At 43.8% G+C, this 23,817-nt stretch overlaps 3 protein-coding genes across 6 annotated transcripts in view; 1 reads left to right on the top strand and 2 right to left on the bottom strand.

The window, feature by feature from the left end:
• ANXA5 (annexin A5) overlaps positions 1–10,480 on the bottom strand; it is a 28,408-nt gene extending 17,928 nt beyond the window's left edge. The window contains exons 1-3 of one of the 4 annotated variants that reach the window (XM_071753910.1): positions 10,008–10,480; positions 5,427–5,523; positions 2,115–2,161 (exon numbers count right to left, since the gene is read on the bottom strand). In XM_071753910.1, the coding sequence (XP_071610011.1) occupies positions 2,115–2,123 (9 nt within the window). In that variant the 5' untranslated portion in view covers positions 2,124–2,161; positions 5,427–5,523; positions 10,008–10,480. Of the gene's footprint in view, positions 1–2,114; positions 2,162–2,273; positions 2,532–5,426; positions 5,524–10,007 lie in introns of those variants that run through there. The other 3 variants (XM_071753912.1, XM_071753911.1, XM_071753909.1) reach the window with 3 other exon arrangements.
• Positions 10,481–10,488: 8 nt separating this feature from the next.
• Positions 10,489–16,052, top strand: EXOSC9 (exosome component 9). Its single transcript, XM_071753907.1, has 12 exons — positions 10,489–10,648; positions 10,859–10,953; positions 11,562–11,681; positions 11,790–11,892; positions 12,330–12,467; positions 12,891–12,973; positions 13,296–13,428; positions 13,931–14,019; positions 14,219–14,365; positions 14,721–14,911; positions 15,237–15,315; positions 15,817–16,052. The coding sequence occupies exons 1-12, from the start codon at positions 10,583–10,585 to the stop codon at positions 15,896–15,898; spliced, it is 1,326 nt and encodes a 441-aa protein (XP_071610008.1). The 5' UTR covers positions 10,489–10,582; the 3' UTR covers positions 15,899–16,052.
• A 1,383-nt stretch (positions 16,053–17,435) lies between these two features.
• CCNA2 (cyclin A2) lies at positions 17,436–23,570 on the bottom strand. The gene is made up of 8 exons (XM_071753913.1): positions 23,315–23,570; positions 22,910–23,168; positions 21,259–21,371; positions 20,700–20,923; positions 19,916–20,120; positions 19,543–19,656; positions 18,998–19,131; positions 17,436–18,625 (listed from the first exon to the last, which is right to left on the bottom strand). The coding sequence occupies exons 1-8, from the start codon at positions 23,438–23,440 to the stop codon at positions 18,571–18,573; spliced, it is 1,230 nt and encodes a 409-aa protein (XP_071610014.1). The 5' UTR covers positions 23,441–23,570; the 3' UTR covers positions 17,436–18,570.
• Between the last annotated feature and the right edge of the window lie 247 nt (positions 23,571–23,817).

Here is a 23,817-nt window from a genome sequence, read left to right as displayed (position 1 = left end):
ATACTATTCCTGTGCTCCAAGTTCCGCCTGCACACGGGCAGAAGAGGAACTCCAGAGACAGCGCACGGCAGCCACACCTTCACCAACAGCAGGCACTTCTTTGCCAGCAGGTTACACATGGAACTCGAAATACTCAGGGACCAAAGTGGCAGGATAGGATAGGACAGCATGCAAGCAGAAAAATATTCTTGTTGCTTTCTTCCTAGATTTCTAAATTAACAAAGAGAAGAGGGCATTTCCCAGGAAGCTTGTTCATCAAGCAGGAAGAGATTTTACTGAGTGCATTTGTGCATTAACAAACTACCACATGCAGATGTGTGAGAAAATGCAGCTGCTTAGGACACAGTGGTCCTCTAAATAAAGAAGGTAAACAGGCATGGAGAGACCTGTCTGGACAGTACATGACAGCATGCTGTAGTTTTCCCACAAAATGAATGAACCGTTTTGTTTGGGACACAGAACACACAAAGTCCCTCAGGTCTTCAGGGAAAAAAAAAACAACTTTCCATGAGTGAGCAAGAACAAATACTTCAGTGATCAAGATTCCAAGGATAGCTTTCTTCTTCAAAGGTTGTGTTCTTCAGTGATGTGATCTAGACTAAACTGGACACAGTACACTGTGCTGGACAGCTTTTGTGAACTCCAAACCTTCAGTTGTACATATACATAACTGCTCTCAATCAAGACTCAACATTTCATGATTGCTTAGCATCTTAATTTCTTACCATTACTTCATGGCACAACTAAATTTAGAACAGACATTTGCCATGAGGAACACAGCTTACTCTTTAACTTCTTTTTTTATTAAAGCTACAAAGCTTTAACATTCCCAGTCTTCCATGGCTGCAAAATCACACAGGCAAAGATGCAAGGTTGCAGAGGTACTGAAGTGAAAAGCAGTCCTCTGAATGTGGAAATTGGAGAGCAAGGTCTACCTAGTACAAAACCTCTTCATTTCAATTGAATTCAACATACTACCACACAGCACAGTTAGTAACCTGGCCCTCAGGCAATAAGAAATTTTACTGTGTAAAGAAAAAAGTAATTGCTTTGCACTAGCAAATAATTTTTTTTTTTTTTTTTTTTTTTTTACAAAGAACAAGAACTCAAGTTTGTGGTTTGTGTCTCTGTGGAATAGACAAGAGAATTGCAAGCTTCCATTTTTTTACTAAAAATAATTAGCTGCAAGCCTATAAGCAATGCTACATATACCATAATAAGAAGTTGTCTGTGTAGATCTGTCTGGGCAGATGTCCTGCGCTGACATAGGTAGAGGTCCCTGATTCCCAAGATGCATCCTAGAGGCTGAGCTTGATGTTTAAAAAAAAATTCCATCTTTGCCCCTAGAATTATATAATTTTTTTTTCAAGTGAAGTATTCTTTTTCTTCTTCGAAAACTAAATTCAGACAGAATCGAAGTAAACAGGAGCGTTAACACACCACCGGTCATTCCACTTATTAGGCTAAATTACTGAAACTATGTTGCTATGGAATTACCCTTACCCCTTGTTGGCTTTCACTTCCTACAGCAATACAAACCCCATAAATATACAATTAAAGTCTTAATTTTACTTTCCAGAGTGCATACATCTGATGCCACTACAAATGCTGGAATCCACCCCGTTTCCCAGCAGTGTCACAAGGGCCACAAGAGGTAAAAATCACCTGGCAAAGTACCGTGAGGTAACTGCGAGGCTTCCAGGAGCCTACGGGAAAAGCTGGGAATGGGAGTACCGAGGCAGAGCCTCCACCGGGCACAGCCACGACGGCATTTTTTCCCCTCCTTCCTCTTCCAGTGGAAGGAACCTCCGCCCAGGCACTGCATAAACAGACAGTACCGCAAACTTGGACAAATTAGTGGAAACTGCCGGAAAAACAAAACTTGTGCCTGACGCGGGCCTCACATGATTACCCCTTTCCCCGTCACCCCCCCCCCCCCTCAGCGTCTCCTCTGGCTCGGGATGGGTAGATCCAAGGTAGACTGAAAAGAAATCGGGAAGGAGATAGATAAGAGGAGGAGGCTGTCCCGGGACCGGCGGACGAGCCGGGCCGAGCCCAGCCCGCCGAGAGCCGCGATGGCCGCTACCCCCGCGCGGCCGCCGCCACCGCCTCACCTTCGCCATCTCTGGGATCCGCCGAACCGAAGCCGAGTTCGAGTCGCCTGCAAAAGATGCGCTAGTGAGAGAGAGATACGAGAGCCAGAGCCCCTCTCGCCGCCCCCCCCCCTCCCCGCTTCCCCTCCGCAGCCCCTCGGTGCGGGGCAGCTCCCTCACCGCACGCCGTTCCGCTGAGCGCAGCCGCCGCCCAAAGCTCCCCGGGCGCACTGAGGAGAGAAGGGCGGGGGCCCCGCTGCTGCCGCTGCCGCCTCACCCGCGGGCCGGGTCAGCCCCTCCCCGGGCGCACTGCCAGCCGCGCCGCCTTTCCCGGGCCGCCTGCAGGCCCAGCTGAAGAGTTTCACCCCGTCAGGGCCCCGGGGTTTCGAGGCGCATTTTGCTCCGCCGCCCTTCGCTGCCTGGCTGGGAAAGACGACAGCCCTGCAGAGCTCCTCCTGGGTGGCTACTGAAGGAGCATCCTGCGGGGTTGAGCGCCTCTGGTTCCCTCCAAACAAACGGGGCTAGCTCGGGAGGAGCTTCACCTCGCTGGGGCTCGTCCCCATGAGATGACTGCTTTCTCCTCCATCTCTGTTATGCCATGGGAGTATACAACTAATGTTTTGTTTCTTAGTGATAATAATACTTTTAAAAGAAAAACTACATTTGCAGATAGGTAGCCTGCAAGAGATGGTCCTGATGAAATTTGTATTAAAACCAAACCAAAACAAAAAATCAGTTTCCATTAATATGAAGAAGTTTGTAACTCATCACTAAAGGGCAACCCTGTATGGAATTCTAAAGTAGGCATTTTCTAGCTGACTTAGATAAGCTGCCAAGCAAAACAAGCAGTGTTGGAACACAGCGTAAGGGCTGTAGTTCTAGACCAGCAGTACAGGAAGCATTTTGCATGATAGTACTCCTCAACACCTTACAGCAGGACCATTTCACTGACACAGGGATATCAAGAAGATACAGCCAGTTTGGGAAAGCAACAAGGATGCAGTCTGCGGGGCAATTCAACAAGCCTTCTCATCTAACACTGAAAACTTGCTCTCCCCACCAGTGCAAATGCAATCCAGCTGTGTGCTAGATGGACGAAGGAAAAGAGACTGCAACACCAATGGAATTTAGCATCCTTGCCAAAATAAGACACGAATGTAATCTTGCTATGTGAGTATTTCAACATATAATGGTCACTTCTGTCTTAAAGTGAGTTGTGATCACCTCAGAAAACACCAACTGAAATGCAGATTGTGACATAATTTTAAATATTCTGTCCTTTATTTCTTTTTGCCCCAGAAGTGAACGTACAGTTCAGCAAAAAAATGAGATCCACCCAGCTGGCTTCCTTTGCAGGACCAAAGGTAACATGGTTTGCTAAAATGATTTACTTACTGAAGTCTAATTTGAATCTGATCCACTGAAGTGGCATTTCACACATGCATGAAAGAGATAATGAGAAAGGCACATATGGATTATATGTAGAGTAACAACACTGAAGAAAATGTTACAAAATGATTTAACAAATAGTAGCTGACAATCAAACAGGTTGGTTTTAGTTTAAACACAACCTTCCTTACACACAGTCACCTCTTTCTGCAAAAACCCTCTTCTCCTTGCACATCATATCCAGAGCAAGTACAGGTCATACTGCAATTGTATTTCAAGCTCTGCTATCTAGAAAGTCCACACACGTATGAAGAAATGCAGAGGGATTAGCACATTGCAAAATTCAGTTATTCATATTAAACCACATAAATGCATCAGTAACTAAGTACAGAGCACCAAATGACACAGGTCTGAGCACAGCCAGATGGAATTCAAACCTTGCTAGTGACTCAGGTGTGTGATAAGGGAAAGTTATTGGGTAACATGCAGGTTTAAAAAAAAAAAGGCTTTATCAGTGTCACACGAACACTTAATAAGGTCTCTAGAAACTAAAAAAGCTGTAGGCCTTGTCACTGAAATATGTTGATAGAATCTCTGCTACAGCAAAAAGCACAAAGACTGGTACATGACCTTCACTGATACAAATGTATCAGGCTTTACAAATAAAACAAACCCTTGAATAATTTGGAAAAAGGTTTATATTATCTAACAGATTATTTAGCTGTTAGCATCTGACCACCTGGAATCCAAGTGCACTGCCTCAGAAAGAGCAGTCCTCTCCTTCTCTGCATCAAGCCCCTCCTGGCTCCCAGCCCCACAATACACACTTGGAATTCTTGGCTTCCTGCAGCATCTTAAAGCAGGAGATGTGGATACAGTTGCTGCAAGTTTCATGAAAATGGTGCAAGTGTGCATGTGCACATTAAGAGGCAGGAAGGAAAGCTTGTTTTCTCTCCACCTCTCCTCATACCTTCTGACTTATGAGGAAGGATTTTTCTGCATTTTACAACTTTTGTTTCCTGTGTCTTAGTATCCCTACACTCAAATTTAAGGAAATTATCAAGCAGATATCTGTAATTCAATTTTTTCCCTTTAAACTTTGTGTTGGAGATTGTGAATTTGAAATTAAATTAATGCATGCCTTACATAAGGTAATGTTTAGTCAGTGAACAGTAACCTGTGGATCTCAGATCCATGAAGGACAGAGAAAAGAAGCTTGGATGTGAGAACACAGAATACTTGGCTGCTCTGGAGCAGGTCTGAAATACACAATCCAAGACAAACCACAAGAGTAGGGAAAGGCTAAACATAGCAGAAAAGGATGATCTTCTTGCCAACAGATGAAGAGAGAGGAATAAAATCTAATCGATATAAAATGTCATCAGTATTTGTGTAAGCAAGCAAATATTTGCATGGCTTCGTGAGGCAAGGATGCCTGGAGGGGAAGGGGGAAGTGATAAGAGTAAAGCCATGTGAAAGATTTACCAGTCCCATTTGGCAAGAGCAGCTGTTTGAAAAAAAAAAAATCTCCTGATTATTACAAAATCTCAGTGTTTGCATTGATTTGAACCCAAAGGGAAGAGGCAGAAATAACTACAGCAGCAAATTCAGAATGGATCTGAAACCATATAACTGGAAGGAAACTCACACTGTGCTGACAGCCATCAGTGCAAACAGCTTACATTGGCCTAAAACAGCTACAGGTGGCAACTCACAAGCATCAGACACAAGGCCTTAATGGTCACCAAAGGCAAGTAATTAACCTGACAGCAGCTCTAGTTCACCCACCAGCCTCATATAAGTATTCTAGATTTAGTATAGTTACTTTACCTTTCTCTCTTTTTTTTAAATGAAGACAAATTATCACACACTTCCTCACAAGAAAAAAACACATGAGGTGAAGGCAGTCTTCCGAGCCACTCCCTGGTCTTTGTATCTTCATACCTTAGCAGTATCCTACTCCTTTGTAACCATCTGCTTCCCAGTGCTGCTGCTGGCACAGTGCACTTCCAGTCCTGCTGTAACACAGAGCTGAGAACACCTGCAACAATGAAAAGCGATAAAATACCATGAGAAACAGAGTGGCAGTGCCTTAATGATGTGTTCAGCTCTAGCACACGTTGCAGCTTTGCAAACAGGGTCCTGCCAGTCCCCAGTCCACCTCAAGACATGGGTATTGTCCACAGAGAGTGAAATCCTGGGGTAGCACTGATTATAGCATAGATTACATGGATTAAAGCATAGATTACAGTAGCACCCTTGCACTTCCTCACAAAAATGGGATTGCAACCATTTGGGAATATGCTCTAATTTTTTTTTTTTCCTCTGGAGATAAATCTGCAATAGCCAATGTATCTATTTGCTTTTTTTTTTTCTTAAAAAAAAATGAGATAAGCTATTTGTCTCCACAGCATCTTCTTGCAGAGGAGATGACAGAAGAGAAGAAAGGAAGATTATAATGGGAACTGATCTTCCTTTGTCAAACACTTCTCCACTTTTGGGAAAATACAATTTTTATTGCCTCTCAAAGTAGTGCCCAAAAGCCACCTTTCGTTCTTAAAGTTATTGTTCTGTGGAATACTGTTCTGTTGATATTGTTCTGTTAAATACTTTTTTCCTTTTTAAAAAAAAAACATAAATCCCAAACCTTAGTGTAACCTTCACCTCTTGGCTGAGGTTCAAGAGCCTGCAGGCAGGATTGCACATTCCATAGGTGAAAACTAGTATGCACACGTTACCCAAAGAATGATCTCAGCAAACATTCTCACTTCTCTATGAAGTTCAGTAGATCTCAGCATGTTTATTTAAAACTAATAAGCAAGAAATTTTTCCTTGAGCATAGACCACAGTATAAAGTTGAAATCTACCACCACACCACAGTGATACAATGGCATCATTATGGTAGCAGAAGGGAGGCAAAGGCTGCCTACAGGAATCATCAGCTGTGTGAAATAATAAACTTGATACGGTGTTTCTAATACAGGGTTAAAAATGGCCCTTACGTTTTTAAAGTCTGGTTGTAGCACTAAAATGCATTGCATGTTTTTCTAGAAGCAATGTAAAAGTGTTAAAGGATGAAAAGTTAGCACAGAAGGAGTTAATTTTAAAAGCATGCCCTCTGGCAGTCGCTGCTGTGAGATCACAGAAAGAACAGTAACTTCAATTTTAAAAAAATAAATAGAAAGATGGATAGTTTGCTGTATCAAGACAGTCTTCCAGCAGGTGTCTTCATCTCCTGCCCAAAAGCACCATACATCATTTTGCTACCACTATTTCTGGGCTATTATATGACCAGTTACCTTTAAGTGCATCACAGAACAGAAAACCAAGAAAGGCCCATATTAAAGGGAAGTTTTCTTCAGCTATTTATCTGAAGGCTGCTGAAAAGGAAAAGATCCTTCAATTTCTCCAACAGAGGTGGAACACAGTAATCACATCAGAGCCCTTTTCAATGATACAGAAAGGCCAAGGACAGTTAAAATATTTTCTCTTATTAAAAAAATCCCATTGCAAAATATTTAAAGAGCCTATTGGAGAGGCACTGACGTGCAACAGGCTTACCAAGGGAGATTTTCAGGCTTATGAAATTTCACATTATGAAATTTTTACAATTTTACAGTTAGTTTCCTTATGAAATTGTAACAGATGATCAACCTTAAATGCTTTTCCACACTTTAATGCCTCTTTGGAAGTGAACCAGTCAAAACTGTTTGATGAACCACAACTCAGAAGCAAAGGTGAGGGAGGAGGAGAAAAAAGAAAAAAAAAAAAAAAAAAAAGAAGAAGAAAAAAAAGTATTTCCAAGTTCATCCTTCGATTAATACTGATAGAGAAGCAGTCGGTTCTGCTCCAGACTGGTTGCCAGTGGATGGCAGTTTCTCAGCACCTCGTTTGCCTCTGCTCTGACACAAGGACAGTTGTTCAGCTGTTAGTACTAATGTGCTGCTCTCCCACCTCTGATGGAAGGTACAAGGCAAACACTATGCTATTAAAATAAGGGAGAAGAGGGGAGTGTTATCCTGGTTTACAGGCAGGGTAGAGGGTTCAGATTTTAATACTGACAAAGTTTATAAATTTTTTCCATGATGCATTTGCCAGAATCAGGGAGCTGCTGAAGGACAGCCTAAGACCATGAAGTAGAATGGTGGGTTTTTTTATTTTTTAAAAGTACTTTGAAACTTGCTTTGGAGACTAAATATTGGCTTGTGTTCCCGCAAAGAAAACTTCTTGTAAGTGACTCATTGTTTTTAATCCACAGCCCATTACCGACCAGTGCTCTGTCAGATTCCTAATTTCTCTTGGGACATGAGTCCACTGTGAAAAGGTTAATAGGAGCTAAGAGCATTCATACCATCTACAGCACCAGACAGCTGAATTCATCTCACTGTAAAAATATTTCATTTTCATCAGAGGAGGTGCAGGTTTCTATGAAGTTTTCTTTAGCCTAAGACACATCACAAGGATGCCTTTGCATTTATTATCCCCAAATACTTCTGAGATGCTGTAACAAGACCTCTTTCTCATCAAGGGACATCCCCATGAGAGTCTCGAGGTACACAAACACTATTATCTACATTTTCAAATGGAGAATAAAGGTAAGATGAGACTCAGTGGTTTTCCCAAGGTCACCACTGGTTACCGGTAACTGAACCCAGGTTTCAAGTCACAAGCTACTGACTTCGCACTGTTCTGTTCTTTCTCTCTTTGCTTTGCTGAAGGGCCTTGGTGTCACTGAAAACTGCCTCCTTGGTTTACATATTCACTGATGGATATTAAAAGAACCCACAAATTATTCTAAAGGTGCCAGGATAAGAAGTATCTCCCATGTCTGCACTCTCCACAGCTGTTCTCACCTGAAACACCAGTAGCCATAAGAGCAGAACCAGGCCCACAAAATTTAAGTTTGAAGATATGTCTCAAGGCAAAACCAAAAAAAGCCTGTATCAACTACCTTTCTCTTCAGCCTTTCAATAAGTTCCTAAAACATGCTGCAAGACTGACGATGACAGAAAAAATTGGGAGGCGTGGCTCCCACAGCAGAGCTGTGCTGCCACTCAGCAAGACCTGGACAGGCTGGGGAGTGGGGCAGAGAGGGACATAATGAAGGAAACAAAGGCAAGGGCAGGGTCCTGCACTGAGGGAGGAATAACTGAAAGCACCAGTACATGCTAGGGGCTGGCCTGCTGGGAAAGCAGCTTTGCAGAGAAGACCTAGGAGTCCCAGTGGTAAGTTAACTATGAGCCAGCAATGTGCTGCAGGTTGAAGGAGATTATCCTTCCCCTCTACTCTGCCCTAGTGAGGCCACATCTGGAGTAGGTTGTCCAGTTCTGGGATCCCCAATGTGAGAAAGAAAAGAAGCTACTGGAAGGAGTCCAGCAGAACACTGCAAAGATGATGAGGGGACTGGAACATCTCTCTTATGAGGAAAGGATGAGAGATCCAGGTCCATTTAGCCTGGAGAAGATTGAGAGGGGATCTTATCAATGCTTATTTATATTTGCATTATTTATATTGCTTATTTATCTGATGGGTGAGTGTAAGGAAGATGGGGCCAGACTCTTCACAACAGTGCCCAGCAACAGGACAAGGGGCCATGTATCCTGATTCATTACCAGACAAAAAACCAGACTGGTTTTGGGCATTCAGATGCAACAGGATGAGCACATTTTCAAGGGGAACCACAGACTGCCTTATGCTAAATGCCACTTCCTTTTGTACCTTCATTTTGTTGCAGCTATTTCCAGTCAGTGGTTTGAATGACTTCTTGTGAACTGAACTTCCTTGGTAGCAGAAGGTATCTCTCTCCTTAAAGACCTTTCAGAACTATCCCCCCAGACAGGAGCAAAAGTAATTGTTAGATGTTGCCATGGGAGAAGTTACTCACATTTTTGGCTGCTTGACTCAGATTTTGGTGAACTACATAATTTTGAGGGATCCGCAATGAAAAAACATACTTTAAAAATAACAGATGCCTTTTGTCATTACTGTATTGCTAAATATTTGCCAGGAGACAAGAGCCACTGCCCTTAGAGCTGAGAGACACCCCAGAGTTAGATGTGGCATGACTTGGTGGCTCCTGCACCCACTTTTGGAGATGCTCAGTGTGTGAGCCCCTAGACTCAACAGAGAGGTTACTGAGAAGCACAACCTCAGCTGTGGCTCCCCACCCCCCCCTACATTCAGCAAGAAGGTGAATCAGAATTTATTTTAAGTTGCTTTAAGATGGTCTTTGGATTATTTGCTGACAGTTCCGTGCAAAAAAAGTAATATTTTCAGTGTGTATTACGCCTTACCCTCAGTGTGTATTATTTCAGTGAGTATTATTCTTACTGTACACTGACAAAAGGACATAGTAAGGTGCCACATCCCACCAGCTTTCCTATGAAAAGTTCCACAAAGACATTTTCTCCTGCTTACACAGCTTCTGTATCTTATTCTGTTTAACACTGGTGGGAAGATACAAAAATTTATCTTGATTCGACTCCAACTAAGTATAAAAAAATACTTGCAAAGGCCTTTACTTACAGGCAAGGCTTCAGAACCTGAGGAAGGGGCGCTCTGACAGATTTGAGAACAGGGAAGGATATTTCTCTGGCGCATCTGAAGCTTTTGCTGCATGTTGTTCACTGCACCGGCTGCTTTGCCCTCAATACCAGCCTGGCTGTTTTCTAGCGGCTGCAGGAGCTTGAACACCAACATCTTGAAGACTGGGCACTACAACGGCCCTAGCCACTCAAAAAGTCCAGGACGCCTTTTTTTTTGGTCGCTTTTCTGTTGAATTCCAGACGGTTTACCTCACGACGGCCTCAGTGCTCCCAGCCCACGCGGCCTCTCTCTCTTCGGCAACGGCCTCGCCCCAGGCGGCGCTCTGTGCAGGGGAGCTCCGAGCGGTCGCTGTGCCCGTGTGCCCGTGCCCCCTGTTCTGGGGTGCGGGGCCGGTGGCTCCCCCCAGGCCGGGGGGGGAGCAGCAGCCTCAGACCCTGCTGAGAGGCGAGAGCGGGAGGAGAGCAGCAGCTCCACCCCTGCGCACTCGAACACCCGACGCCTGCTGATGACGTAATCACGGCGCCTCGGCTGCTCTCAGCGCCTTGCAGCCCAAGATGAAGGCCCCACCGCTCTCCAACTGCGAACGGCGCTTTCTGCTGAAGGCCATCGAGGAGAGGAAGGTGCGAGAACGGCCTGCCCTGCCCTCCCCTGCCCTGTCCGTCCCGTCTCGGGGAGCGAGGGGTAGCGCGGCTTTGCCCTGCTACTGCCTGGCGGTAGGCCAGAGCTCTCCCTGCCCCCTCAGCCCTGGCGTGGCGCGTTAACCTCTGTCTGTCTGTCTGTCTGTCTGTCTGTCTGTCTGTCTGTCTGTCTGTCTGTCTGTGGGCCCGCAGCGCCTGGACGGGCGGCAGTGCTATGACTACCGGAACGTGCGCATCTCCTTCGGCGCCGACTACGGCTGCTGCATCGTGGAGCTGGGCAAGACCAGGTGGGTGCGGGGGGGAGTGGAGGCGCTGACTGGGGGGGACCTGAGGCCGCGGTGCCTCTGGCTTTAAAGAGACGTTCCCAAGGGACTGCACAGGGGTGGCTGTCAGGCGTCCGGAGGTCCCCTGAGATCACAGTAAGATCACAGATTTTAAGGACCGAAGCCTAAAAGTCTTGGCAGTTCAAGGATGGGACCATAGAGAAGGGGATAGAAAAGAGGCAGGATAGGGGGCTTCCGTGTTTGTTGTAGGTTACAAATAGTATATAAGATAATGTAATGTAATTAATGTAATTTTTCATGCCCTTAATGACTGATTTCACATTACCCTTTGTGTTCCTTCACAAATAAACATTTAGGTATAGCTTCTTGTGAGTTTGATTCTACTTTAATCTGGAAAGAGAGGAGAAAATTCTCCCTTCTACATCTGGATCTCTCAGCTGTTGATCAGATTTTAAATATGTATGACAGGGATTGAATGAGAAACTGGGAGGAGTGAGAAATACAAAGTAAAAGCCTAAACATGTGATTTTTAAAAGTACCTATTTTGTTTCTAGCAATTGGAATTTTTCCCTGCTAAATTCCATGACTCAGGTGCTTACTTACCATTGCAGGGTTCTTGCACAAGTCTCATGTGAACTTGTTACCCCCAAGCCGAATCGGCCCACTGAAGGGATCCTCTTCTTTAATCTGGAGCTCTCACCCATGGCTGCACCTGGGTTTGAGCCTGGCAGGTATGTAGCTTTCTTGAAAAGACTGAACAAGGACAATGTAAGAGCCACTGTTTCGATACACCTGAGTATGTAGTGTAATCATATTCAGTGGTGATTTTGTTTTAACAGACAATCTGAGTTACTGGTGAAACTGAATAGACTGATAGAACGATGCCTGAGAAATTCCAAGTGTATAGATACAGAGTCTCTCTGCATCGTTGCTGGTGAAAAGGTATGAAAATGTACTAATTCTGAGGGGTTTCAAACTAAAAGTTACATGTAGTCTGCTTATAAGGTGGTCTTTGTCTAGTTTTGAAAACCAGAGAGTCTCATTTTAGGTTAATGAAAGGATTCACACATGGGACTTTACAGGTATTTTTAATTCCCATATCTGCATAGGCTTTCTGAAGCCGTTTGAGCCCTGCACGCTCAGATATTTCCCTGCAGAATAAAGCTTATATTGTACTTCAGTGTTATGTATTTTGTCATAATTAAATGCAGCACACTGGTGTCTTGGAATATACTGAGATCTGTCACTCTCTTAAGGAAAGACCTGGAGAATGTTGCTTTTTTTTTTTTTTCCTTCAAAATATGAAAATGCTTTGAAAAACATCATCATATTACACAGGCAGTTGCCAGGCAGTTACATGGTGTGTGGTTGCTCCTCAGGTTTGGCAGATCCGTCTGGACCTGCACCTGCTGAACCACGATGGCAACATCACCGACGCCGCCGGCATCGCGGGCATCGCCGCGCTCTGCCACTTCCGCAGGCCTGAGGTGTCTGTGCAGGGGGAGGAGGTGACTGTGGTGAGTTGTGCCACAACACTGCTGGGACATCTCGTGTCCCCACCAAGAATCAAACGTGTGTCAGATCAGCTCCGGGGTGAGGCCGGAGGTTTGGGGCAGATGTGTTCCTGTTCGGAATGGGAAGGGGTAGCAGGGAAGTCTGCTAAACACAGGATTTTATCAGCTTCAGTACCAGAGAATATTAATGGTAAAAGAGGTGTTTTACTGCGACCAAATCAAGCCTGAGGCTGATGAATATGCTACCTTTCCCCTCATAAACAGTAAAAATTGCACAAGAAGAGTAAAAATAATTTTTATAGTAGTTAGATGACTAAATATTTGTTAGCCTTTTTTAAAATTATTTCTTTATATATCTTTGTACAGCCTATAACTTTAAAATTTAATGTATTTCATAACTGTCTTCTGGGACAATTCTTTTCCAAGTACACTCCTGAGGAACGTGATCCTGTCCCCTTGAGCATCCACCATATGCCTATTTGTGTCAGTTTTGCCTTCTTCCAGCAAGGGTAAGAATTTTCAGTCTTTTTGACAGAAAAAGCTTTTTGTCAATTCTGCGGAATTTTAGATACTAAAGAGTCCTAAGAACATCGATATTAGCAAGTAGATTTCTTAAAACATTTTATCTGAAGTGAGATGCCATGGGGAGATACTTGTGTTCTGCACAATGTAGCTAACTGGCAGCTTTCCACAGCTGATGTAGAAAACTTTTTTGGGGAGTATATTTGTAATTACTAATATGTAAACCAGTTCCTTTTGCTTAATTGTTTTAAGGGTAGTCACTAATTTTAAACTTCTACTGTTACCTTGTATTTAAAAACTTGCTTCCAGGACCTATCTCTTAGTGGATCCAAGTGAACGAGAGGAATCTGTAATGGATGGAGTCCTCATCATTGCCATGAATAAACACCAGGAAATTTGCACCATCCAGTCCAGCGGAGGGATTATGCTTGTAAAGGATCAGGTAAATCTTTGCTTTGGCCACTCATGCTCTTGTATGAAAACTATTTCCTGTGCTCAAATCTTGATACTGAAATACCCTTGACATTTGGAAGCTAAGGAATCAATTACCTGTCTGATTAATTGGAAAGATTACTTGGTTTTAGTCCTAGAGGAAGACCACAGTACTTTGTATCATGCTCTAGAGATGAGATGTAGAGAAAGAAGAGAAGTCATATTGCTTGGTCAGATATGCATCTTTTTTTTCCCTGTGATTTGTCTGAGGAAGTCTGTAAATTAATCCAGACTGCACTTTAGCGTAGTCAGAGGCTATTGCATGAAGCTTTTGCATCAACTCCTAGCTTAACCACTCACACAGTCATTAAGGTTGGAAAAGACCTCCAATATGTCCCTCACACTAAGATGCAATATTTTAAGCGTTTGTGACTCCTAAGAAATTCTTCAGTTCTGGTTTTAAATGTCTTGCTTTCATGCTCATAAGATGTTGTTTCATATATAACAAACAGGTTCTGAGATGCAGTAAAATAACAGCTGTTAAGGTTGCAGAAATAACAGAACTAATTCAAAAAGCCTTGGAAAACGACCAGAAAGTTAGGTGAGTGTTTTGGGAAGGAAGAGAAATGGGTACTTTGAGAAGCAAACTAAAAAGCAATATCAACCTGTAATTTAAAGAGCAAATGGTTTTCACTTGTATTTGTTTTTAAATTGCAAGTACTTGAATATCTGAACCTGAGAAGAGAAAGCGTTTTTAAGTGTGAAACATCCTGATATCGTGTGTGTTGCTCAATAACTAGGAAAGAAGGTGGGAAGTTTGGCTTTGCAGAATCTATCCCAAATCAAAAGATCACAGCCTTCAAAATGGAAAGTGCTGCTGTGGACACCAACAATGTGGAAGAACAAGCAGAAGAAATCATCACTAAAGCTGACCCTCCCTCAGAAGTGTATCTTTTCTGTTGTATTGTTCAGGGGAAGACTAGGCTTTGCATTAGAACCACTAGAAGCTAAACACACCCCCAGCATTCCTCACAGCTTAGGTAGCCTGTAGCCTTCAGTGGAAACAAACTTCATACTGGTTTTGGTTCTTGTGGCTTTTAGGTAACTTAATTCCTAATGTAAAGTGCAAAACTGAGGTTTGAAGTGGCTGATTGCTACAGTAACTGGAGAAGTACTCTCTCATCTCCCCATAAGGATGCTCGCCCCTGAGGAGAAAAGATGCAGCCTATAAAATAGCTGGTTTGTTCTCAGAATACAAAGAGTTTACCAGCAAACGGACAAGATTTTTCTTAACTACTTCAGTTTTGCCAAACCAATATTGCACACTCCTGGGACAGCCCAAATTGGGGAAGGAATAGAGAACTCTTGGGGAGATCTTGAAGAATCTGAGAAAGAAGAAGCAGTGGAAGAGGAAGGTGAAAGTGAAGCTCCTTCTTTGGAATGTCAGAAAATGGAAGCTGAAGACACAAGTACATTGACAGAAACTGAGAAGGGTAAGGATTACTTTATCTTGATATCATGTATGCTGATTATATCACTGTATTAACAGTCTAGAATTAAAATGTGAAAGAGGTCCTTGACAAGAAAGGAGAACCTCAATAGCCATTTCCCCCCCGAGTTTGTTACTTGTTCCCCCCTTTTGTTACTTCAACTTCACCTGGTCACTTGTTTTCTTCAAAAGAAAACTTGGTTTCTCTAGTGTGTGGAGGGCTCCACATTACACACTGACCACTCTGAATGTGTCTTTAAAAATGCTGGGGTTCTTGGTTTAAAGAAGTTGGTTGTACAAAGCTCATGGCCCCTTTGTGGTTTTTGTAGATGAGCCTATTGTACTGTCTGACAGCGAAGAGGAAGAAGTTGTCATTCTGGAGCCACAGGAACTACCAAAGAAAACCAGGTAACCATCATGTGGAATTATGGGGCAGAAGAAGCTTGTAAGGAATATTTTCAGGAAGCACAGGATTTCAACAAGGCCAACAAGTCTCAGTTGATGCAGGGGTAGAAGAAATAAGTTTAAATCTAGGTTTACTTACTCCCTAGGAAGACAGTCAGCAGTGTGGCTGACCTGCAGCTTTCCATAACAGTGGAAAGTATTTGATTTATCTTCATTATTCTGAAAGCAGCAATGGCATAAAAGTGAATTTAAATCAGCTGCTCCTTCACAGATGCTGCAGATATTCTATATGCCACACTACAGCTAATCATAAATTTTATCTCCAAGAAGTGAAAGTTATTGCTGTGCCCCTGCCCTAGCCCTGGGGACCCTCATTGCTGTGTGTAATGCACATCCATCCAGAAACCATGGTGGATGGTTGCCCTGTTCTGGATGATCAACCTCTGTTTTTTTAAAAAAAAATATTCCCTACATCTCTCTGATACAAATGCTGTTTGTTCACAGAACACAGACCAACTCAAAACAAGAAAGTACTAGCAAGAAAGCATTTAACAAAAGGAGAAGAAAGAAGAGAGCTGCTTACTAAAGCCATCATCCCTCTTCAGAAATGCTGTACAATACATCATTTGGTTTGTCTTTACTGAACTTATTTTTATAGATAACTTTTTCCTCCCATCCTATATCTGGTCCTGCTTCTATGTATATTTTATAAACTCTTGTACACAACTTTAAATGTAAAACATTTTTCATCTAAGTGAAATTCAATGCTTACCATCCAGCTGCAGCAGAAACACATTAGTTCAGCTTGAACTAACTCAAGTTCTACATCTTGAATCGCAGAGGTAAAATGCAGTTTTCCTAAAAAAGATTTTGCCCTTCCTGAAGTGAGCTGTGTAGACTCAGAGAGTGGGTTGTAAAAGAAGTGACAGCTCAAGTTTAATGCCAGGAAAAGCTCCTTTTAATCAAGGTAGCTATTGCCATGCCCTGAAGTGTTCTTCATAGGGGTAAATGGTGTCAGTCCATATCTTACTTTGCACTTTGTATAAAAATCAACAGAAATGCACATACTTACTGTATTCAAACAGCAAAACTTCAGAGAGCAGCAACTCATACTTCAAAGATGTTTCTTTACAAGTTTAATTAAATATCACATGCAATAGACAGGAATGCTCCTTGAACTGTATTCAGAGAATTGTGTTCTGAGTTTAGATTTGGGCAAAGGAAAGAGACAAGGAGGTTTCCAAAATACCTAACCTAGCTGCTTTGTTGGAGAACCAAGTCCAGCTGGAAACATGCACATATTTACAAGAGCCAAGTAGGACTATTTAACATGTGACATCAGAATTGCATGACAAACAAACAGGAAAGAAGTTACTGTAGCAGATATTGCATTCTTAAAATCAGGTTTAGAATTTAATGTAAAACCCCAGGTCACTCCTAGCCAAGCAAAACTTGCCCTTCCATGGTCACAAAATGGCTCAACTACAACAAATCTGTGTCCTCCAAGGTTTCAGTATTCCAATACCAAGCAGCAAACCTGACACTGCAGTTTTTCCCAACTAATTTTAGCTTTTCAATGGCAACCTACTGAAATTAAGCCAAATAAAACTATCAGAGAATGTGGCTGACCAATGAAACATTGTTCATTAAACATGAGTACATGTGTAAAAGTGCATCCTGTAAAGCCAAAAAAAAAAAAAAAAAACCAAAAAAAACCCACCAAAACAAAAAGCTTCAGCCTCTGCTGCACACTTACCTTGACTCAGTTGTTTTTTGTAACTGAGTCATATCATGGAGGGCTCATGCAGCAGAGCAAGTCTAAGTTACTGAGTCAAGACGTGTGAGTTGTATCACTAGGAAGATTATCATCCTGACAGAAGGCCAAGAATTTTTTTTTGAAAAAATGTATTCTAAATAGCTCACACCATAGCAGCTGTTTCAATATCTGTTAATTCACACTGTTATTTGCTGAGTGTTCAGATAATCTGACATGATCAGCTTCAAAGTGAAGTGACACAAGTTGTCCAAAGCTTTTTAGCAAGGGCTGCCCTGTGCATGAGTGCCACTTTAAAATGGTAGTGCTACCCCTTGGTGACATTAAGGCATTGGCAAGACCACTAACATGAGATGTAAAAACTGTTTATTAGCCAACCTGGAAACGGCTTCATAAAACCCACTTCTACACACTCACTGCTTTACATGCAAAGAACAGCAAGTATAGGGCAGCATCACTCCATGTGCACTGCTTGAGTGTAAACATTCCACTTGATCTAATGCTGATTATGTGCTGGTTTGCATGTTTAACATTCTAAAACTAAGGAAAAAGAGAAGTAAGTCTATGTCTGTGCTGTGTGCTGCAGAGGAATCCTTTCCAAGCAAGAGGGATGTACATAATCCATACCATTCTGCAAGTGGCCCACCCACAAGACGTATCCTCCTCTCAAGGGCACAGAGCAGTAGTTCACCCTCCTGCAGCTTAATCCCTCCACTGCCCCGAGGTACACAAGCAGACTGATGACTAGAGTTTAGTTGGTATTGATGAGCTTTTGGGACAGCTAATACATCAGAGCAAAGTCCATGGGTTTAAATTAGTAGCTAGATTTACACTTTGACTAGAAAATACCTACAGTAAGATAATTTTCTTCATACCGGAAGAGAGAATTAAGAACTGTTACGTTTTAGTTGTGCCGTCCCTTCAGCCTGTCACCCAAAGGAGACCTGGCAATACATGACAGAGCAATCAAGGTTTCCTATACACTGGAAAATCCCCAGGAGCCTCAAAACAGTCAGTTCCAGCCAGGTGTTCTCATAGGAATGTAGCTTCTTCCAGTATTAGAGCCCTTAAGCCACATTTTGGATCTATACTAAGTCTCAGTCTAAACTAGACAGTATGAAAACACTACAAATACTGCTGTGGAGTCCAAGCCATTACACTTGGAAGGAGTGAAAGCCCTACTATAATAATGCATTGCTAACATTAATGTTTAGTCTATAATTAGATAAGCAGTCTCAGACTTAATTTGGTCTGCATGGTTAATTCCGTGCTTGAAGAGAACATTTTTATAAAAACCCAGCTAAATATTATAAGATTGCATATACAAAAGATTTACATTTAAACCACATAAAACTAACTTGATAATTAAGCTCATCAAAACCTGTATTAATTTTCTGAGTGATTACTTCTAGGATTTTGAACCATGTTTAAAACTGTACATCATTCTCTTGTAATATACATCCTTTAAAAGATCAGTCTCTTGATTATTGCAATAAGTTTAGTGTCTCTGGTGGGTCAATAAGCGATACTCCATGGTACCTATAGAGGGGAAAAAAAGATTCAGGATGTCATCTTGCTCAAGTGCTCTGACATGAAGAAAAGCATATATCCTGTAGTGAAACACATTTCTCACAAGGCACAGACAGCAGGAAACATTTTTGGGCTTGCCAGCTGCAATGCCAACACAGATTTTTAGGAATACCAGGTACCATCTCCTGTCTGCAAAGTATTGCTCAACAAAACATTGTGCACAAACCTGAGGAGTCTTATCACCATTTCATTGATATGGTAGATGTGGTTAGCTGGGTCTGACTGAAGGCTCAAGATACACCCCACCCCCTCAAGCAGTTCTGTGCTAGGACAACTCAGGCACAAGGTACAAGCTTACCGTGCATCTCTACAGATACTCACTTCGTACTCTTGTACTTTTCCCTGATGGACTGTTGTGTGTGCTGTGCTGCTTTGAGGTAGGTCTTGTGTAGGTCCATGAGGCAAGGCTTGATATCTTCAAGAGTGTAGCCTGTTACTTTGCACAGGGCTTCAGGCTGTGGGAAAAAAGAGGAACATTTTAACATTACTGTTCACTTACACAGGTGGAGCTTTTAGCTTCCTGCTGAAACTCTGTTACAGTAGGCTAACGGAGTCTCATTTTCTTAAGCACAAAATAGTTCAATAATGCTCAGACTCCAGCAATTCACATAGATTTCCACTTATCCTGAAAACTACCATATTCTAAACAAGCATTCCTTGCTTCCAGCAAGCCTAGGTTTTCCTGCTGCCCTTTCCTCATCACAAGGAAGCTGCTTACAGCTTTGAGAAGGATCACCAGAACAGAGTGCATCAGTACATGAGTGTAGAGGGGCTGTGATTCCTGCAGCCCAAGAATCCAGAACTGCTTATGAACACACCAAACATGCATAAAGGTACAGGAAGGCTCAAGTTTTAGTGCTACATACCCAACTTTGTCCAGTGATTGTATAGTCTGCTAGATGAAATGCTGCAGCAGCTATAACTGATGGCAAGTATTTCAGGTAAGGATCAGCATCAATTAGACTCAGCTCCCCAAGGTACTGCAAGGGAAACAACAGAATTAAAATCATCTGCATCCAAAATAAAGTAGAAGAGAATTTAACAGCTGCAATAGAACCTGAATTTACGTTTCCAATCCTGCAACCAGTCAGAGGGACAACTTTCACTAGTTTCCACTTTCTTGCTTAGCATCTGCTGTTAGGTACTGTCAGTGTTCCCAATGCATGCTTTTTCAACAGCACTTCTTATATATTTAGAGATATTTAAGTTACACAGGCTGAGCTAGTAATTCCTACTTACCATTGATAGGCTCTCCACTTTAGCATTTGGCTGCTGATGTAGGAAATACTGAGTGAGAAACTGGTTGATTGTTGGAGCTGCCAAGTCAAACGACAAAACCTTCAAAATTAAGTGCTCCATCCTTAAAACCTGTTTCTTGGTATAGGTGTCATCTGTGATGTAGACAAACTCTGCTACTTCAGGGGGGTAGATTTCTTCAAACTTTCTGCCAGGAGAAATTGTTATGAGCAAATTGTTGAGTACTAGCGAACCCTATAACCAGGAAGATTTAATGAAAGCCAGCACGCTAATTTATATTCTGACATGGCAAATAGCTGGGCACTCTTATTAAACAAGATTGGTGCACTTGGTTTAGTAGCTCTTGACTCAGAATAATATGTAGTTGTCAAGCTACAATAGCCTGATCTTTTAACACTAAGCTATTTGGGAGTCAGTTATGAAAATTCCAGAAGAATCCACTAAACTAGTAACTGGTACAAACAGAACTTTCTTTCATATCCCTTGTGCATATTCCCTCAAATACTATCTAGAAGCCCTTTGCTACTGGAGCTAGAAATAATGAGTCCTCACATAAGGTCAATCTACAAAGGCAACCTAGAACCTTGCCTGTAGTTTCATACAAACTACCAAGCTTTTAGGGGGATAACCCCCGATTTTTCTTCCAGAGTGAAGTCTTCCGGAGTCAATCTGAAGGCAACTATAGACAACAGAAATGTGATAACCACAAAATTTTCATCTGTATGAGACCAGCAGATGGAATTTTAAATGGAACAATTTCACTTACGACGCAAGCAGCATAGCTGCAGTGCCCACAAGCTGAAGTTTTCCTCTCAAAACAGACATTGACGAAAGAAACCTATCGATGTAATTTACAGCTAAGTGCAGAGTTTCATTCTGTAATTTGTATTCTTCTCCAACTTCCACCAGCCAGTCCACAAGAATAGCCCGCATGTTGTTTGTGATATCAGGTTGCTTCTTCATGTAACCTATTTTAGGCTTGCATTTCACCTGTAGGTTTAGATGACAGATAAGACAGAGTTTGGGCTAAGTCTCAGTCAGAAAGCAGATATTTAAACTCAAATTTAAATTTTAAACAGTTTAAACAGGTCAGAAGTAAACAATAGTAAGTCTGGTATCTGGAAACTGTATTTCCATAATCTTGCTTCCCAGCTTTTGTTCAGTGCACAGCAAAATCAACTTTACCACAAAAAAAAGTCTTCTGTTCACAGCATATTATTACTCCATTTCTAGCAAGTTTCAGTGATTGTAGTAGCTAATGTTTATATGCCCAAAATTTCTCGCACATAAGCTGTATGCAAACAAGGAAAAAGAGAGCAGCTCACCTCCATTTCCCTAAGGTACACATGGATATCGCTGATATAGTCCGGGACGTTATTCACGTTTGGTTTCTCTTCTGCTTCTGAGGTTATTGAAATGTCCATAATACTTGGAGAATCTAAGCAGGAGATAATAGCCATAGTAAAACAAACCCAGTTAGATGGCTTCCTCACAGCACAGGGAACTATCCAAATCTCTAGCATGTTGATGGAGGCCCTCTGGGACTGTTGGGTCTTTTGCCTCCTAGGAATTCATAGAAGTCACTCAACTAGACTGGGAGTGAAAGGGCCTCTAGGGAAGCCAAAATGTTACTGCAACAAGGAAGCTTGCCAGTTCCCCATGTCTTCTCCCCCCTAGGAATAAAGGGGCAAAGACCACTTTTGCACTTATGTAGTGCTCAGTGCAGTTTGTGTTACTCTGCTACATAGATGTAAATCCTGTAAGCTTAGCTATTGCATCTTAAAACAGTGCTGGAGTACCAGAGCTTTTTAGAATCATTAAGGTTGGAAAAGATCTCCAAGATCATCAACTCCAACCATCAACCCAAATTCACTATGCCCACTAAACCATGTCTCAAAGTCTACACATTTTTTTAACACCCCAGGCACGGTGCCTCCACCAGCTCCCAGGGCAGCCTGTTTCAGTGCTTGACCAGTCTTTCAGTTAAGAAATTTTTCCTAATCTACAATCTTTTGTAGACTGCAGAAGTAGACCTCGATGAAATCCACCCTCACATATTCATGCAGGTTTTACATAAGATGGATCTCAGAGCTCCCATTTGCTTATATACTGGGAAGAGCTCAAAACGCTTGCACCAATACAGCAGTAACTGGGTGAAGTCTCAGAATCCACCTGAGTTAATAATAATCCCTCTAATCTTACAGTGGTAGCAAAAGGTAAGGCTTTAAGGGATGCTTTTTCCTGTAGTCTTGTTTCTCTCATGAGATACCAATAGTTAAGCATCAAAGCATAAAGTTACCTACAATGTGCACCAAATAGAATAACTAGATAGAAAAATTGTTGTACTGCTACTGAAGTAGCAGACTCAAAGCTGTGGAGGAACTTTTAAAAAGGGCATATAGAAATGGGACAAGGGATAATGGCTTTAAACTAAAAGCAAATAGGTATAGATATGAGGAATAAATAATTCAGTGTGAGGGTGGCAAGAATCTGGCACAGGTTGCCCGGGGAGGCTGTGGAGTGGATGCCCCGTCCCTAGATGTGTTCGAGGCCAGGTTCAAAAGGTCGTGGAACAACCTGGTCTGGTGGGAAGTGCCCCTGCCCATGCAGGGAGGTTGGAACTGGATGATCCTTAATGTCCCTTCCCACACAAACCATTCTGTGATTCTATAAAATAAACCAACTGAAAAGGACTCTTCCAAGACTAGTCAAACTAGTCTGCACTCCGAAGAGTTTCAGGCTCTTCAGTCCTCCTCCAGTTTGCTCTAGAAATCCTTCGGTAGGAAGCAACGCCGTACAGCCCTGCTCAGCTCCGGGCTTCCTGAGGGAAGGAAGGGTCCTGCAGACACGGGTGCCCAGAGAGTGCACCAGGAGCCCGGGGCACCCCGCCCCGCGGGCTGGTGAGGTACCAGCCGGACCCTGGGGTGTTGGGAGCTGCCGGAGCACCGGGGAGGTCTGTGTGAGTGTGTCACGTACCGAAGCTCAGCTCCATGGCGTTGTCCAGGGGGGCTAAGGGCCGCCGCACCCCCAGGGCGCAGACCGCGGCGCGCAGCCCCAGCGCCGCCTCCTCCTTCTGGGTGGCCGGGCTGCCCCGCCGCCGCCGCTGCTGCTGCTGCTGCTGCTGCTGCTGCTGCTGCTCCCCGTCCGGTTCGTCCACATGGATGGTGAAGGGCTGCTGCCCGCCGACCGGCCGCCCCGCCGCCGCGCCATGGCCCTCACCGCCTCCCCGCGCCGCCTGTGGGAGAGCCGCCCGTCAGCTCCACCGAGAGCCCAGCCCGGCCCCGCCGCTGACAGCCGCCGCTGACAGCTCCCGCCACTCCAAGATGGCGCCTCCCTCCCCTACAGCCTCCCACAGCCCCCCCGCGCTCCCCACCGCCTCACCTGCAGCGAGAGCCCGGGACGCTGCTGGGCGCCCCGCAGCAGCCCCAGCGCCACGCGGGTGCCGGCGGGCGGCTGCGCTTTGCTCCCCGGGGGAACGTTCTCCTGGTTCTCCTGCTCCGCCAGCATGGTCGCGGCCGCGGGTGGTGCCGAAGACGGCGGCGGCCGGAGGGGAGCGGGGCCGGGGCCGCCGGGCGGGGGATGGGCACAGCTCGTGCCGGCGGCCGCCGAGTCTCGCGCCGCAGCGCCGCTCTCGCCGTTCAAGTAGCCCGCGACTATTGAACCGGCCAATGGGAGGGCGCGGCGCGTCACGCGGCCTACGGGCGGCGGCAGGGGACAAAACGGGCGGGAGGCGGGAGAGGGCGGGGCCCAGGGGCGGGGAGTGAGGTAGGGCAGGGGTGGGGGTCACCCAGTCCGAACCCCCGCACACGGCAGGGGCACCTCTGCCCAGACCTGAGTGCTCCAAGCTCCCATCCCACCTGGCCTTCAACACTTCCAGGAAGGCA

Source organism: Heliangelus exortis, chromosome 10 (assembly GCF_036169615.1).
Source record: "Heliangelus exortis chromosome 10, bHelExo1.hap1, whole genome shotgun sequence".
NCBI lineage: Eukaryota > Metazoa > Chordata > Aves > Apodiformes > Trochilidae > Heliangelus > Heliangelus exortis.
The sequence above is the reverse complement of the archived record's forward strand: the minus strand, read 5'-3'. Positions and strand labels throughout refer to the sequence as shown.